General features: G+C 36.9%; 1 protein-coding gene and 1 long non-coding RNA gene across 2 annotated transcripts in view; both read left to right on the plus strand.

The window, feature by feature from the left end:
* The window catches only part of LOC125906690 (uncharacterized), a 39,227-nt gene extending 23,316 nt beyond the window's left edge, over positions 1-15,911 (plus strand). Inside the window, exon 2 of the long non-coding RNA XR_007452060.1 lies at positions 14,076-15,911. This is a non-coding gene — a long non-coding RNA (uncharacterized LOC125906690). The remainder of the gene's footprint in view (positions 1-14,075) is intronic.
* Positions 6,121-7,716, plus strand: LOC125906676 (uncharacterized). The gene is made up of 3 exons (XM_049606543.1): positions 6,121-6,295; positions 6,362-6,454; positions 6,572-7,716. The coding sequence occupies exons 1-3, from the start codon at positions 6,167-6,169 to the stop codon at positions 6,737-6,739; spliced, it is 390 nt and encodes a 129-aa protein (XP_049462500.1). The 5' UTR covers positions 6,121-6,166; the 3' UTR covers positions 6,740-7,716.
* Positions 15,912-18,916: the final 3,005 nt, after the last annotated feature.

Raw genomic sequence — 18,916 nt, forward strand, 5'->3', positions numbered from 1 at the left:
GGTAAGTGATTTCGCGTAGCCAACCCTGAGCTATAAACGTCATTTCCATACATTTTCAGATTGCACCAAGATTGCGCATAATTTTTCAAGATTATATGTCCGAGATATATAATTTTTTTTTGACAGATAAATATATCAAACCGACCCGTTTGACAGATAAATATATGCGCAATCTGAGATTGCGCATCGTCTATTGCTACGGTCATAGCCTTTCGCCTATACAGAACATTTGGCCATCAAGACTTTAGAAAAAAACACAAAACCAGGTTCGACGGCAGTTGTCAAATGCGAAGAATGTTGCTGGTATACCAAGGATAATGTATTTAGAAGGTTGATTTTTATCGCTTTTGCTGGGCGACATTGTGGGGGACATCTGTCACTCTCTGCATACAAATTTCATTACCCCGCACCAGCCCTCCCCGATTTTTATACCGTAGCCCCCGGAAGAGAAATGTCAAGTCGAGAAATGTCATTTTGCTCTGAACAACTTCACCTTGTCATTTATAACACCTTGCTGGTATACGGGTACGATTTTTTTTCGTTTAACCCTATTCCAGGCAACCGGCTACCCGGGTAGCCAAATCGATTTTGATTGCTCATTTCTCTGATTCTAGGAATCCGATTGACTTGAAATTTGGAATATGTGTGTAATCCACAGCCATCTTTCACTGGAATTTTTCGTAGAATTTTTTGAGTATAATTAACCTGTTTTTTAGAATTAAATTTTTCAATACCCCTATTCCAGGCAACCGGGCTACCCGGGTAGCCAGGAATTTTGGAAGCTTATAACTTTTGAATGCATAATCCAATATTGATGCAATATTCTGATGAAAATTAAACAAACTAATGCAGTTTCTATAACCGTGCATAGATTGGTTCAACTCGCTACCGTTTTTTAGTTATTGCTTTTCAAAGTTGGCAGAATTTTTTTGAAAATAATTACAAAATGTGAAAAATATTTTTTTCAGTACTTTACAAAATTTTCACTGCAAAATGGCTCCAAAAGCTTTGAGAACTGTATGTTACACGTATTGTATTAATTTTTCAGAATTTTTCTATGAGCGATAAAAAAGATAAAGGAGTTTTGATTTGAATAAAAACCGTTACATTATGACCCTTGCTGGTAGAAAAACACCAACATCAAATAAACTTCACACTAATAGTTTTATTTCAGAGTCTTCACAATATATAATCAACATAACTTACCAATGGAGACCATTTTATCAAGTTTTTGCATTTGTCGCAGATGTGCATTTTATAAAATTATTATGCCCACTGTATTGTAACGGTTTTTATTCAAATCAAAACTCCTTTATTTTTTTTATCGCTCATAGAAAAATTCTGAAAAATTTATACAATACGTGTAACATACAGTTCTCAAAGCTTTGGAGCCATTTTGCTGTGAAAATTTTGTAAAGTACTGAAAAAAATATTTTTCACATTTTGTAATTATTTTCAAAAAAATCCTGTCAACTTTGAAAAGCAATAACTAAAAAACGGTAGCGAGTTGAACCAATCTATGAACAGTTATAAAAACTGCATTAGTTTGTTTAATTTTCATCAGAATATTGCACCAATATTGGATTACGCATTCAAAAGTTATAAGCCTCCAAAGTCGCTGGCTACCGGGGTAGCCCGGTTGCCTGGAATATGATGTATTTTTGGTTGCCAGTGAAAGGGTTAATTAATACAGTGGAGCGCCGTTTATCCGGGTACCTTTTATCCGGCTTTCCGTTTATCCGTGCTGTTGAGAAATGACAGTTCAATACAAAGGTGACATTGCGTTATGAGGAGGATGTTTAAAAAAGCGGTTATAAGAGCTCATTATCATAACAAAAAACACTATAATTCATGGCAAATTTCAAATATTCTCATGGGAAAAACATGAAGATAATAAAAACTGGGTTATTTTTTATATAAAAAAAAGGATTTTTTTAAAGAACTAATCAGAAAATGGTGATAAAATATATCATTTGACTCATTGTCCGTATTATTCGCTTATCCGGTCGAGGTCAAGTCCCGAGAAGCCCGAATAAACGGCGCTCCACTGTAGTTGTATAGCACTAAAAACTTATGCAGTAGAACGTCGATTATCCGGGGGCGGATTAACCGTCGGGCGGCTTAACCGTGCGCATAAATGTGACAGCTGTTCAAACGTACGGCGAACATTTGCAGCGATAGTCAAGTGGGCAACCAGTTTTTTGTGCAGCTCTGTAGTGTCTAGTGGTGTATTCGAAATTTATTTTTGTTCATGAACAGTTGTTAAACCTATAGTTATTAATTAAAATAATATTCTACTAACGATTTTTCGATGGATTCAAGGTGAATTTATCATAAAGCTAGGGGATTATTTAATTTTTATATGAATTTGAGATTTCTTGGACCATTATTCGTGCAAATCGATTAACCGGCAAACGCCCGGTCCCGAGCTGCCCGGATAATCGACGTTCCACTGTATTTTACATCCACACTGTATAAATCGGCATTTTCAACGTGATATTCCGGCTACTGCCTGTATACAAATGGCTGTTGTCAAACTGAATCTCAAAATGGCAACATGCCAAACAATAAGAAGACACCTCCTCTATATTCCACCTTGGTGCCGAGGATTATTTTTCTTTGAGTTTTACAGTGGAGCGCCGTTTATCCGGGTACCTTTTATCCGGCTGTCCGTTTATCCGTGCTGTTGAGAACTGACAGTTCAATACAATGGTGACATTGCGTTATGAGGAAGATATTTGAAAAAAGCGGTTAAAAGAGCACATTGTCATAACAAAAAACACGATAATTCAAGCAAATTTCAAATATTCTTTGGGAAAAACATGAAGTTAATGAAAACTGCGTTACTCATCCCAAATAGCCAGCTCGTACTTTATAGCTGATTTGGGGCTGTTTAACAAACAATCGTTCCGATGTCGTACTTTGTGGCTGATTAAGAGATAGATGGTACTTTGCGGAACTATCGAGCTTTTTAACAAGCACATTGTACTCTCAGGAACCTTGTAGCTGATTAGCCTGATGTGTATGGTTCACGATGGAACTTGAAGGCCTTTTAAGAAAGCGTACCGAATTTGGTGGAACTTTATAGCTTTTTGATGTTTATTGTTGTGATATCGCCACCCTTCTATCGAATACAGTTGTTACAACTACACCATCCATTCACTTGCAAGGCTCAACGAAAAGTGCCGGGTTTTATTTCTCATTTCTCTCCGTACAGTTACATGCTATAATATGCTATAATCTAATCTAATCTAACCTATAATCTAATCTTAAATCTATAATATTGGATATTTCAACTCTCCTCTGTGGTATGTGAGAGTAGCAGTGTGGGTGTGCGGGCAGTAGGAGGTTGGACGGAATAAAGAGCAGACGTGTGTTACTGTAGTTCCGGTGTTTTCGATGGAATATCACATTGGCGATCCTGCCATGATGAATAAAAGCGCTCCTAGGTTGAAGAAAATAAGGAGTGATATAAAAAAAAAAGGAGAGGAAGAATAAAAACAGGCGATATAAAGGATAAACCGAGTGGTAGCCTGGTGCATCTCATGGCCCCTCCAAAAAGGTGTAAGCCCGAGTGGTAGCCAAGTTCAGCTCATGGCCCCTCGAAGAATGTGTAAGCCAGAGTGGTAGCCGAGTTTAGCTCATGGCCCCTCGAAGAAAATGTATACGCGAGTGGTAGCCGAGTTCAGCTCATGGCCCCTCGAAGAATGTGTAAGCCAGAGTGGTAGCCGAGTTTAGCTCATGGCCCCTCCAAGAAAGTGTAAGCCAGAGTGGTAGCCGAGTTTAGCTCATGGCCCCTCGAAGAAAATGTATACGGGGGTGGTAGCCGAGTTTAGCTCATGGCCCCTCGAAGAAAGTGTAAGCCAGAGTGGTAGCCGAGTTTAGCTCATGGCCCCTCGAAGGAAATGTATACGCGGGTGGTAGCCGAGTTCAGCTCGGCTGAAAAAAAAAAAAAACATAAAGCGGTATATCGTTTTTTTTTTTGTTTCGCGTTCTTCTTCTTCTTCTTTTTCTTATTTATTTCAGCCAGCAGAACCCGGCTGACCGGTCTGGTACAGCTGCCCGATATTCAACAATAACAATTCTATGGAATACAATGGATGGTCGGTCACTGGTTTGCTTAGATGGATTCAACCGAACCCGGCTGTTGTCCGGCGTGATGGCGTGCCGTCCAAGATTTGGCAAAAACAATTCCATGGAATTCAATGCCATGGTAAACAAGTGTGATTGTATAAGTGACGATCGCACACATAGCATTGCAACGGGTGGGCTGGTGGCAACCTGAGCTATCAGGATCAGTCGCTTTTGGTGTAGCAAGCGGACAGCATCGTCACAGAACAAGCACGGAAGTGGTTTAGAAAGATGGCAGGTTGGACAGTTGAGAACAATTTGGAGTGTGCCCTGGAAGTGCGTAGTGAGAGCAAGGAAAAAGATTACAAGGGGGATTTTTTGGCCGGTTCTTGGCCGCTTAAACCATTTTCGGAAGAGCTTCCTATCCACGAGCGGAAAGCAGAGTGGGCGCGTTTTAAAGGACAATATGAGAGAATAGTGATGTGTAAAGGAAAAGTGAATTCGGAAATGAAGTTGATAGCTTTGAAAGTATTTGCTGGAAGCTATCTGCTAAACATTATAGAAATGCAGGAAAGACGAGTGAAAAGTGGTGAAGGGGACGTGTATACAGAAACAGTGAAAGGGGTAGACGATTTTTTCAACGGCATATGTAATGAGGGAAAAGAAAGGATGAAGCTGAGAGAAATGAAAATGGAAGCTGATGAAACATTTGGTGATTGGGTGTTAACACTTTAAGCGCCGTGTCATATAAATTCGCATGACGGTTTTGCTCACCGTTCAGCTTTGCATCTGACGCTCAGTGATTCTCTCGAGAACGAATAAGGTAGGAAAGAGAGAACGAGAATGACATGTGCTACGCCGCTTATCGCCATGAAACAAAAGAGTGATAACAATGGCACGACCCAAGCGGCATCGCTGAGAGAGAATTGAGCTTTTCCCGTTGTTTCCCCCCCTGACATACCCACGAACGGTGTGTTTGTTTCTACGCGATGCGTTATTCTCTGTTGTTGTTGTTGCTTTTAACACTGTTACCACAAGAGCTTGAAGCAAGAAGCGTTTCACACCATCACCGTCTCACCCAGACTTTGGTGTTGTGATGCGTTTATGTTCTTCTTACCCGTACCGCGCACCCCATACATTCTGACTTAGAATTCAAATCAAAGCGAGATGGTCTAACTGAATTTGGAAAAGATGAGTGATGGATATTTCATAACGAATCAGATCACATATTTTAAAACAAAATTAACAGAAACTTGTACTAAAATTTTATGAAAAAATTAAAGGTTTCCGCCATCGGTATAATGATATAAAAATAATAATATTAACAACTTATATATAGTATATTATATATATTATAATATTATATACTATATGAATAAATGTATATATAAGTATATATATATATATATATATATATATATATATATATATATATATATATATATATATATATATATATATATATATATATATATATATTTATATATATATATATATATATATGTATATCTATATATTTATTTATATTTATATTTATATATGTATGTGTGTTTATATATATGTATTTATATATGTTTTTTTTAAACAAACTTACATGTTTTTATTAAAAAAACCTTATCTTGAAGAATTGAAAAAGGAACAGAGTAAATTGTCTGTTTTACTTAATAACATTCATATAGGGATCACAAAAAAATTATCAAATAATTACACACGTGCATGAACATGCTTACTAGTTAGGTTATCGTTGTACATAAATGTAATAAAATACATTTTAATCATTATTAAGTATATAATTATCTTTCTGATTATTTAAAAAAAACACGGATGTTTGTTTTAATTTAAACCGCTTTGAAAATAGCAATATATATGATACAATTAGAACTCGCTAATTGCATTTATATCATATGTGTACAAAAAAAAAAGATAGATTTTGTTTATTAGAAAGAAATTTTGTAACACGACTAATGTCTGCGTATTTTGTCATGTTTGTTATTTTATACAAACTGGATAAACTGACTTTTTCTCATATTTATGTCAACAACTCGGATTTTTTGTATTCAATTGAAAAAGCAGACTTGCAATTGGCGAGGTTTGAATGTATTTCACTTCGTCACATGCCAGCGCGCATATCTGTCAAGTCAGAAACGTAAACAAACACGGACAACCGCCCGTAAAGATTGTGTGCAGAATAATCGTAAAATTTTATGTGAAAACTCGGGAAAAGGTAAGTGTTCTGTGCATATTTCAGTAAATAAACTATCTTTTAATGTTTGAACACATTATTCCACAGGAAAAACATCATTTCATCCCGAAATTTGGCAACATTCGTCCGAGTATGATCGAGCAGCTGTGTGTGTGTGTATGCCGACGAAATACGACGCCGGTAAGATGAAATGTTTTACTTTTTCACTTTTACTTTACTTTTTCACTTTACTTTTTCATGAAATCACAATGAATTGTAAAAATAATGCAGATTTAATGATATTGATCATTGTTACAGTTTCTACAACAATCACTAAAGCCGGCTGTGATCGTGATCGGCACATTCTCAACTGGACCAACACACCGGTCGTTGTGTATCTTCAAGCAAACCAACGTTGCCATACACCACAAAATAGCATGGAAAGGAAAGTATTATAAAATAATGTCATATTTGAAAGCATTCTAATCTTTCATTGTTATTTTTCCACTGCAAACAGGACATTGGATCACCGCATCGACAAGTGGTTTTTATGTGCAAGTGTTGTTAAGAAGTGTGTTGTACGGTGTATTATGTGTTTTACTTTATTTGTATCGCTTTGCAAGTGGTACAATTAGTGCGTTTAATCGTTGTGCTACTGCTAACGAAAAAACGACCCGAGCATTAGAAGCGGCAACAATACATGTGCTTGACGCAGAGACAACAACGCCGTCGGCATCAGTTGATACCATCCAAAGTGATGGTTGAAATCGTATATAAACGTGTAAAACCATATATTGGGGCATGTAAGTATTGAATAATAGTTAAATAAAATACATTTTATCGTTGTACTGGACAATGTGCATCGAAATTTTAAAAAAGTGTGTGTGTTTTTGTTTACATCCGAATACAGAACCCACAGCGTTATACTGTGGTTCGTGCACTCGCTAAGTAACGCTTGAGCTTTGAGCTTTCATTGAGCTTACATAGAATGTTACACGCTACCTGCTCACTAAGGACTGCTATCGAGCAGTGTTATGAGCAGGTAGCGAGCAGTAACGCCTCCATACAAAAATCGCGAAACGTAACGCTCCAATGCTATTTGGGGAGAAACAGCCCAAGCGGCATCGCTGAGAGAGAATTGAGCTTTTCCCGTTGTTTCCCCCCCTGACATACCCACGAACGGTGTGTTTGTTTCTACGCGATGCGTTATTCTCTGTTGTTGTTGTTGCTTTTAACACTGTTACCACAAGAGCTTGAAGCAAGAAGCGTTTCACACCATCACCGTCTCACCCAGACTTTGGTGTTGTGATGCGTTTATTTGTACCCCCGCCCCTATGTTCTTCTTACCCGTACCGCGCACCCCATACATTCTGACTTAGAATTCAAAGCAAAGCGAAATGGTCTAACTGAATTTGGAAAAGATGAGTGATGGATGTTTCATAACGATTCAGATCACATATTTTAAAACAAAATTAACAGAAACTTGAACTAAAATTTAATGAAAAAATTAAAGGTTTCCGGCATCGGTATAATATGGTATAATATAAAAAATAATTATATTAACAAGTTATATGTAATATATATAATATAATATATAATATACCATATGAATAAATGTATATATAAGTATATATATATAAACACACACATATATATATATATATATATATATATATATATATATATATATATATATATATATATATATATATATATATATATATATATATATATATATATATATATATATATATATATATATATATATATATATATATATATATATGGTAAATTATATTATAATATGTATAATATATTATATATAACTTGTAATATATATATTTATTTATTTCTATATTTATATTTATATATGTTTGTGTATTTACATACATATTTATATATGTTTTTTTAAACAAACTTACATGTTTCTATTAAAAAAAACCTTATCTTGAAGAATTGAAAAAGGAACAGAGTAAATTGTCTGTTTTACTTAATAACATTCAAATTGGGATCACACAAAAAAATATCAAATAATTACACACATGCATGAACATGCTTACTAGTTAGGTTATCGTTGTACATAAATGTAATAAAATACATTTTAATCATTATTAAGTTTAAAATTATCTTTCTGATTATTTAAAAAAAAACACTGATGTTTCTTTTAATTTAAACCGCTTTGAAAATAGCAATATATATGATACAATTAGAACTCGCTAATTGCATTTATATCATATGTCTACAAAAAAAACAGATAGATTTTGTTTATTACAAAGACATTTTGTAACACGACTAATGTCTGCGTATTTTGTCATGTTTGTTATTTTATACAATGTGGATAAACTGACTTTTTCTCATATTTATGTGAACAACTCGGATTTTTTGTATTCAATTGCAAAAGCAGACTTGCAATTGGCGAGGTTTGAATGTATTTGACTTCGTCACATGGCAGCTCGCATATCTGTCAAGTCAGCAACGTAAACAAACACGGACAACCGCCCGTAAAGATTGTGTGCAGAATAATCGTAAAATTTTATGTGAAAACTCGGGAAAAGGTAAGTGTTCTGTGCATATTTCAGTAAATAAACTATCTTTTAATGTTTGAACACATTATTCCACAGGAAAAACATCAATTCATCCCGAAATTTGGCAACATTCGTCCGAGTATGATCGAGCGGCTGTGTGTGTGTATGCCGACGAAATACGACGCCGGTAAGATGAAATGTTTTACTTTTTCACTTTTAGTTTACTTTTTCACTTTACTTTTTCATGAAATCACAATGAATTGTAAAAATAATGCAGATTTAATGATCTTGATCTTTGTTACAGTTTCTACAACAATCACTAAAGCCGGCAGTGATCGTGATCGGCACATTCTCAACTGGACCAACACACCGGTCGTTGTGTATCTTCAAGCAAACCAACGTTGCCATACACCACAAAATAGCATGGAAAGGATGATTATAAAGTAATGTCATATTTGAAAGCATTCTAATCTTTCATTGTTATTTTTCCACTGCAAACAGGACATTGGATCAGCGCATCGACAAGTGGTTTTTATGTGCAAGTGTTGTTAAGAAGTGTGTTGTACGGTGTATTATGTGTTTTACTTTATTTGTATCGCTTTGCAAGTGGTACAATTAGTGCGTTTAATCGTTGTGCTACTGCTAACGAAAAACAGACCCGAGCATTAGAAGCGGCAACAATACATGTGCCTGACGCAGAGACAACAACGCCGTCGGCATCCGTTGATACCATCCAAAGTGATGGTTGAAATCGTATTTAAACGTGTAAAACCATGTATTGGGGCATGTAAGTATTGAATAATAGCTAAATAAAATACATTTTATCGTGGTACTGGACAATGTGCATCGAAATTAAAAAAAAAGTGTGTGTGTTTTTTTTTACATCCGAATACAGAACCCACAACGCTATACTGTGGTTCGAGCACTCGCTAAGTAACGCTTGAGCTTTGAGCTTTCATTGAGCTTACATAGAATGTTACACGCTACCTGCTCACTAAGGACTGCTATCGAGCAGTGTTATGAGCAGGTAGCGAGCAGTAACGCTTCCATACAAAAATCGCGAAACGTAACGCTCCAATGCTATTTGGGAGTCGCTCTCATCGCTCTCTTGCCATGCGCTACGTGCTCACTCAAAAACTGTGACGTCAGGCCGGCGGTCAAAGTGTTAAGATTAGAAGCTCAAGTGAAATTCTGTGGTCTGCCAGAAGAACAGAAAACTGAAGAGTTAGTGCAAGCTGTGTTGCGACGTTCGGTTCCCCAGATTGCCGAAAAATTGTTTGAAATGACAGATTTATTTGGGAATGAATTGGACAAATTAGTAAAGCATGGTAAACACCTTGATTTCGTAAGAATGGAAAAGAGAGAGATAGAACAAAAGCTTGCCAAAAGCACGACAAAATAATTTACAGATAGCGATAATTATGTAGCGGCAGTGACTTCGTGGATAACGAAAAGGGAACGATATGAGCCGTACGAACAACAACAAAACAAGAGACTATCGGGAATGCATCCAAACGGTTTTCGGAACACGTATAATAAGGGAGCAACGAAATGCTCAAAGTGTGACAAAATACATGGCTGGGGGAAGTGTGGAGCATCCAGATCAAAATGCTTCCGGTGCGGTGCCATAGGACATCTGGCAATTTGTTGCAGAACCAGATTGGGATCAAATCGATTTCCAAATGTGGTGAAGAAGCAGACCGAGGACATTAATCAGGTGGTAATAGGAGACCCCGCTGCAGAACGGTACCAAAAAAAAAAAAAAAAAAATATATATATATATATATATATATATATATAAAAAGAAATAAATAAATAAATAAATAAATAAAAAAAATAAAAATTAAATAAAATAAAAAAATTAAAAAAAAAAAATAAAAAAATTAAATAACAACAACAACAACAAAAAAAAACTTATTATCATGCTATATATGTATATATATATATATATATATATATATATATATATATATATATATATATATATATATATATATATATATATATATATATATATATATATATATATATATATATATATAGCAAGCTGAAATTGCTATGAAAAGTTCATGAGTGTGTGGGCAAAAGTGTATTTTTGATTCACTTATCTTATTTATTTCGTTTTATTTTAATTTACTTTAACAGTTTTCCGGCGAACGAGGAAGGCATGCAGTAACCGACGATCCAAGGCGCATTAACTGCATGATCGGAAATGTGCCTATCATTTTCTTACTAGATACTGGGGCATCGGTGAACACTGTTACTGCTGAGAGTTGGTGGCAAATAAGGACACACGCCCAGTCGAGTGTGCGTGAATGGCAGCCACACCCTGAAACAACGCTGCGGAGTTATGCGAATAGTGCAGTTTTGGACGTAGAATGCTCATTTAAAGCAATAATATGTGCAGGTGGAACTAATAGAACTATGGCAAAAATTTTTGTGGTAAAGGGAGCTGAAATATCCCTGTTAAGTTTTAACACAGCAGTCAGCTTAGGTTTAGTATGCATAGGACCTGGAAAGCATTATATGTTGCGTAACAAAACACAAGAGACGACAGTAAAGGATACATTTCCTAAATTGAATATTGGTGCGGTGAAATTTAGAATAGACAAAACAGTCACACCCAAACAAATAATACGTTATAATATACCTAAAGCATTTGAGAGAGCCGTGAATGAGAGACTAGAGGAAATGGAGCTTAACGGTATCATTGAGTATGTAGACAGCGAGGATGCGGAAATATCTTTTGTGTCACCTATGGTGCTAGTGCCGAAAGGAAATAAGGACTTTAGAATTGTTATTGATTATAGAGAAGCGAATAAGGCTATCATACGAGATCCGTACCCCATGCCATCATTAGAAAGAATTTGGACTGATATCCCCAACAACGATGGAAAGATTTTGTTTTCTAAGATAGATTTGAAAGACGCATACTTTCACATAGAATTACATAGTGAGGTGCGCCATTTGACTGCGTTTATGACGATGAATGGATTAATGCGGTTCAAGAGATTACCTTTCGGGCTATCTTGTGCACCGGAGATTTTTCAAAAAGAGATGGAGAAAGTTTTCAGAAATTGCAAAAATGTTCTTATATACCTAGATGATATTTTGATGTACGGTAAATCGTTGAAAGAACTAAAGGAAATAGAAAATATGGTTAGGGAAGTTATTAAAAAAAATGGACTTACCATTAACGAAGAAAAATCGTGTTATGGTCAGGAAAAAGTGAATTTCTTAGGATTAACACTAGATGGAGAAGGAATATTACCGATGAGGGAAAAAATGACAGCCATTCAAAATTTTGACAGACCTAAGGGCGCAGGTGAACTTAGAAGTTTTTTAGGAATGTTGACTTTTATTGGCCCATTTATCAGAGACTTTTCACATAAAACTAAGCCGTTGAGGGATTTGATAAAAAGAGATAAATTTAAATGGGAAGAGATGCATCAAAATACGTTTGAAGAATTGAAAAAGGTTGCTATGGAAGACCTTATCAAAAGGGGTTATTTCAATGAAAAGGATAGGATCATACTATATACTGATGCATCACCTTGGGGCTTGGGAGCAATTTTAGCCCAAGAAAAATTTAGCACGTCCGAAATGCGTATTATCGCATGTGCATCCAAAGGATTGACGGAGACGGAAAGCCGCTATCCGCAACTGCATAGGGAGGCTTTGGCCATAGTTTGGGCTATGGAACGATTTGCTTACTATCTATTAGGAAGGAAATTTTTGTTGCGATCAGATAGTGAAGCGTTGAAATTTATGATTAAACCGGCTAAACAAAAAGATATAGGAAAGAGGATTATGTCCAGGGCAGAAGGATGGTTCATCAGACTGGACCATTATGATTTTGATTTCGAACACGTTCCGGGAAACGAGAACATAGCCGATACTGCGTCTAGGCTGTGCAGATCTAAAGAGGATTACCAATTTGGGGTTGCTAAGGAGCCTCACGAACTATGTTTGGTTACTGCGTGCGTAAACCAGGTTAATGAAACACTATTGGCGTTAACCACGGAAGAAGTAGGAAAGGAATTAGAAAAAGATGTTATATTAAACAAGGTTATTGCTTGGTTAGATAAAGAGAATGAATGGCCACAAGAAATTGCAAGGTATAAAGCGTTTCAGAGGGAGCTGTATGTGGAAAACGGTTTCCTATTTAAACAAGAAAAGATGGTCCTCCCGCATATACTTAGGAACCGAGCGTTAACATTAGCTCATAGAAGCCACCCTGGCATGTCCACGATGAAAAATGTTCTGAGAACGGGACTTTGGTGGCCCGGTATGGACAAAGAGATTGAAGCTTTTGTTAGAAGCTGCCCAGAATGTCAGCTAGTGAAAACGACAAATACGGCGGTACCTATAGAATTAACGGAGCTACCGGAGAATCCATGGGATTATGTGTCAATGGATATTTCATCTACCACAGATAATGTTAAAACATTGATGCTTACAGATAATTACTCGCGATTTCTGATAGCCGTCCCTCTAGAGCGAACGGATGCGAATAGTATACAAAAAGCATTGAACAGGATATTTTTAACATACTATGTACCTAAGAAATTAAAAGCAGATAATGGACAAATACGGCGGTACCTATAGAATTAACGGAGCTACCGGAGAATCCATGGGATTATGTGTCAATGGATATTTCATCTACCACAGATAATGTTAAAACATTGGTGCTTACAGATAATTACTCGCGATTTCTGATAGCCGTCCCTCTAGAGCGAACGGATGCGAATAGTATACAAAAAGCATTGAACAGGATATTTTTAACATACTATGTACCTAAGAAATTAAAATCAGATAATGGACCCCCGTTTAATGCGGTAGATTTCAAAAGATGGTTAGCAGATGTATGGGGGATAAAACTCATAAATAGCACGCCTCTAAATCCTACCGAAAATGGGTTAGTTGAGCGTGGAATGCAAGGTATAAATAAGATTGCAGCCATTGCACGGTTAGAAAAAAAATGCTGGAAACAGGCCCTTGCGGAATATGTAGCGGATTATAACTCATGGCCGCACCATGTAACTAAAATAGCACCAGCCGAACTAATGTTTGGTAGAGCTATTAGGCATAGGTTACCAAACCCAAAAACGGATACTAGACAAGCGAACGATGATGAATTACGAGACAGGGATAAAATGGCGAAATTTCAGCGCAATCAAAGAGAGGATACAAGGCGTGGAGCTAGGCCTCTTAGCATTAAACCTGGGGATACGGTTTTAGTTAGAAATCAAAAAGCAGATAAGACAGACTCATCGTACAAAAAAGAATTGCATGAGGTACTTAAAATTTGTGGTGCTGGCAGGGTAACGGTGAAGGAAAAAAATCAGGAAAAATTTACGATCGTAATGTAAAGCACATAAAAAAATTTTTCATGCGAAAAGCGGAAGAAGGGTTGACAAGTGGTAGTAGTAGTTCGGAGGAAGTAGCAGGGCTAGTGAAAGAACGACAGGCTAGGCTGATTAAAAAACCAAAACGATTAATCGAATATTAAAGAATTTGTAGCCTTATTCCTCAAGGGGAGGATGTGGTATGTGAGAGTAGCAGTGTGGGTGTGCGGGCAGTAGGAGGTTGGACGGAATAAAGAGCAGACGTGTGTTACTGTAGTTCCGGTGTTTTCGATGGAATATCACATCCTCCCCTAAGGAAATTATAGATTTAGCCTTTGAGGCGCTTTCCTTACTCTTGTTGATCTACGTAAATATTCTGTGCTATCTGTTGGAGTCTCGTTTAGGGGTGTGTCTCTTGTTCGTTGGTTGGTTGTGCTGATGTTTTGGGGTATATTGTTTCTGTTATTGGAGGGTACATATCGAAAGGTATTCTTTGCTGTGAGTTAAGATTATTCTCTTCCCACTGCAATCCTGGTCCGGGGCTCAACTGATCTATATGTCGTTTCCATACCCTTCCGTTGTCTAATTGTACTTTGTAATGGAGTGTGCCTATTTTCTCTAATATTTTTCCAAACCTCCACTTCTCATTATTGGACATAAAATCACGGGCTGATACCCTATCACCCACATCAAATGATCTAACTGTTCTTTCTCTCTCTTTATCTGATGTATGTTGTTCGGATCCGGGAATCATTAGGTCCAATTTTGATATTAATTGCCATAACGGCCATAGCAGGGCTTTTCCCGGTACTGGGATGTGCCGTCCTACAATATGCCCATAAGATATTTTGTAAATGTAGGTGTACCTCGGGTCTAGAGCATGATAGCGCTTTCAACTTCTGTTTAAATGTTTGAACAAACCTCTCTGACTGACCGTTTGTTGCCGGATGGTATGGAGCACCCATTCTGTTTAAAATTCCGTTTTTCTTTACGAACGTTTGAAAACTTTCTGATGTAAAATGTGTACCTCTGTCTGACACTAGCATGGCTGGTAACCCAAATGTAGCAAAGAATTCTCTTAATTTTTCTATCGTGGTTTCTGTTGTCGTGTCTGATATTATTTTTACTTCCGGCCACTTTGTTCCTGCATCTATAATTATTAGGAAATTAAGAGCACTGATTGACCTATCCTTGAACGACAGCCAACTCATTCATGTGATGCAGACGACTACGGCAAAAGAAATGTGGGGCACTGAAGAGCTATTACGAGCGATCCTCCCTTTCAATCCATCCCAAGCGCCACAGATTAAGCTCAAATGACTGGAAAATTGAATATCCATAGAAAAAAATGAAAGCTCTACAGCTTCATTGGTTTGATCAATAGATGGCGTATTACATCATCATTATATTGCTATCCTTTTCTTGTAATGTGTTTCGACAAGTTTCATCTTATCATGACCTATATAGTCTTCTAACTTTCTGAGCAAAAATCTATATGAATGGTCGTGTGGTCAGATACGTGGGTATCAACACCAACGATCATTACTCAAATCTCACTTGCTTCAGTACTGGTGGTTTCGGTTGGAGTTTAGTATTTAAACAATCGTATCGTCGTTCTAGTTCTAGCGATGCATAACTTCAATGCGAAACCATACAACAGTACAAAGGATATGAGAAAGCTCTCCTCCAAGCGATGAAGCTCAACTGGTTGGGGTATGCCACCAACAGAGAGCGCCACCAGCTTTTTCGCTATTTTTAGATTGCATGAGTCGTTTGCCGTCTGCTAAACGAAATCTTTCTATATTCCGTTTAGGTAGAGAACTTGAGTCGTTTAGAAGCCGTTTAGTGGTCGTTTAGTGGATTTGTGGCACTTGGGATGTCATGCGCTAAATGTTTGCTTCTGTAAAACCTCGAATTTTACCAATTTGAATTAAACGTTCAAGTTATAACAAAGGCACAAAATCGCAAAGTAGAAGAATAAACAGAAGGCTGAAGGTGTTGTCAGTACAACGATCTGTAAACGAATGATCTTTATTTTGACATTCAGTTTACAGGGTTTTCCAATTGAGTTTAGACTAGCCGCATACTTTTTTTGAATAGTCGCATTAGATTCTTGACTAGCATCCTCTATTTTTGATTACGAGCAATGGATTATTGACTAGGAGCAATTGATTTCAACAGACCGGTTGCTGGCGCGGAGTGACCAGATTGTTTTTAGAGGTTATCGGTAGAAAATCTAAATCAAATTCGGTAATTTTCAGTTTAAACAACTTTATATTCACTCATAAATTTTATTAAATTCCAATTTTATGGTTGAACGGTCAATACAGTAGAGCGTCGATTATCCGGGCAGCTCGGGACCGGACGGTTGCCGGTTAATCGATTTGCACGGATAATGGTCCAAGAAATGTCAAACGCATTTAAACCAATGATATTCACTAGTTTTATCATTAATTCACCTAGAATCAATCGATTAATCGTTAGTAGAATATTATTTCAATCAATAACTGTAGGTTTAACAACTGTTCATGAACAAAAAATGAATTTCAAAAATACCCCTAGACACTACAGAGCTGCGCAAGAAATTGGTTACCCAATTGATTATTGCTGCAAACTTTCGCCATACGTATGAACAGCTGTCAGATTTATACGCACGGTTAAGCCGCCCGCCGGTTAATCCGCCTCCGGATAATCGACGTTCTACTGTACTTAGAAAAATATTTGATTTTTGGTTAGAAAAACTGAGTTTTAGTGTGCTCAATTATAAACCGATATTCGATCGAAAATCGATAGAACTACATATGGTCACTCTGAAAAACTTGCTTAACTAGCTTTTGGTTAGGTTATGCCTGTGGGTTCACTACTGCATATTTCAATTCAGCCGTTAAGTGCTTTTGTGTTGTATTGTGCGTTAATAAAATCAAAACAATAGCATCAAAAACCTATCAGATAAAATATATCTTATTTTGTGGACGATACAGGGTTTTACAATTGATTGTAGATTTCCTGCTCATTTTTTTTAAATTGTCGCTACCCCAGTGCCACAAATCCACTAAACGACCACTAAACGGCTTCTAAACGACTCAAGCACTTTACCTACACGGAATATAGAAAGACTTCGTTTAGCAGACGGCAAACGACTCATGCATTCTAAAAATAGCAAAAAAGCTGGTGGCGCCATCTGTTTGTGGGATATCCCAACCAGTTGAGCTTCATCGCTTGGAGGAGAGCTTTCTCATTTCCTCTGTACTGTTGTATGGTTTCGCATTGAAGTTATGCATCGCTAGAACTAGAACGGCGATACTGTTGTTTAAATACTAAACTCCAATGGACACCACCAGCACTGAAGCAAGTGAGATTTTAGTAATGGTCGTCGGTGTTGATACCCACGTATCTTGACCACCGACCATTCATATAGATTTTTGCTCAGAAAGTTAGAAGGCTATATAGGTAATGATAAGAAGAAACTTGTCGAAACACATTGCAAGAAAAGGATAGCAATATAATGATGAGTTGTAATACGCCATCTATTGATCAAACCAATGAAGCTGTGGAGCTTTCATTTTTTTTTCTATGGATATTCAATTTTCCAGTCGTTTAAGTTTAATCTGTGGCGCTTGGGTATTGATTTCTTACCAGCAGCATATAATTTGGGTTGAGCGCTATAGATTTTTGAAAAGGTGCAATTGATTTCAACAGGCCATTTTCTGACAGCTTTACCAGAGGCGCGTTTAGAACCCCTACAGTGAAAGATCGATATGCTGTAGAATCGGTTACTGTTTTTAAATGCCGTCTGTAATTAGTGTAAAGCAATAAATTTGCTATGAAAATCGATTATTTACTTAAATACTGATTTTACAAATACATAACGCAAGTTGTAGCAACATTAAAAAAATAATATCATATAAAATAAAAATATCCACCGGTGTTTTTCAAATTTGAAGATATGGAACTAGGCACATAAACGCAGATCACGAAAACGGAATCGCGCAATCCGCCCCACGATCACCAAAACACACAAACACAAAATAGAAACAAACGTGTTGCAAACAGTTCGCAACTATAAATTTGATCATATTGATACAACAGTGCCTCGTCGTGTACCAATAGGTATGTATTTCACAACAAAGTGGATGTGCAACATACTCATCCCAAGCGCCACAGATTAAGCTTAAACGACTGGAAAATTGAATATCCATAGAAAAAAATGAAAGCTCCACAGCTTCATTGGTTTGATCAATAGATGGCGTATCACAAACTGATTATTATATTGCTATCCTTTTCTTGCAATGTGTTTCGACAAGTTTCATCTTATCATGACCTATATAGCCTTCTAACTTTCTAAGCAAAAATCTATATGAATGGTCGTGTGGTCAGATACGTGGGTATCAACACCAACGACCATTACTCAAATCTCACTTGCTTGAGTGCTGGTGGTTTCCGTTGAAGTTTAGTATTTAAACAATCGTATCGCCGTTCTAGTTCTAGCGATGCATAACTTCAATGCGAAACCATACAACAGTACAGAGGAAATGAGAAAGCTCTCCTCCAAGCGATGAAGCTCAACTGGTTGGGGTATCCCCACCAACAGAGAGCGCCACCAGCTTTTTCGCTATTTTTAGAATGCATGAGTCGTTTGCCGTCTGCTAAACGAAGTCTTTCTATATTCCGTTTAGGTAGAGAACTTGAGTCGTTTAGAAGCCGTTTAGTGGTCGTTTAGTGGATTTGTGGCACTTGGGATGTTAACGGTTTTAGGTGCGTCAACAGTATTTATCTTCCGGACGGGATTT

This window comes from Anopheles coluzzii, chromosome 2, assembly GCF_943734685.1.
Source record: "Anopheles coluzzii chromosome 2, AcolN3, whole genome shotgun sequence".
In the NCBI taxonomy this organism is placed as follows: Eukaryota; Metazoa; Arthropoda; class Insecta; order Diptera; family Culicidae; genus Anopheles; species Anopheles coluzzii.

Coding starts and splice junctions, on each gene's coding strand:
- LOC125906676 (XM_049606543.1), top strand. CDS start 6,167: ATGTATTTCACTTCGTCACATGCCAGCGCGCATATCTGTCAAGTCAGA. Junction 6,296..6,361: donor ATGTGAAAACTCGGGAAAAG/GTAAGTGTTCTG, acceptor ATTATTCCACAG/GAAAAACATCATTTCATCCC. Junction 6,455..6,571: donor GCCGACGAAATACGACGCCG/GTAAGATGAAAT, acceptor TCATTGTTACAG/TTTCTACAACAATCACTAAA.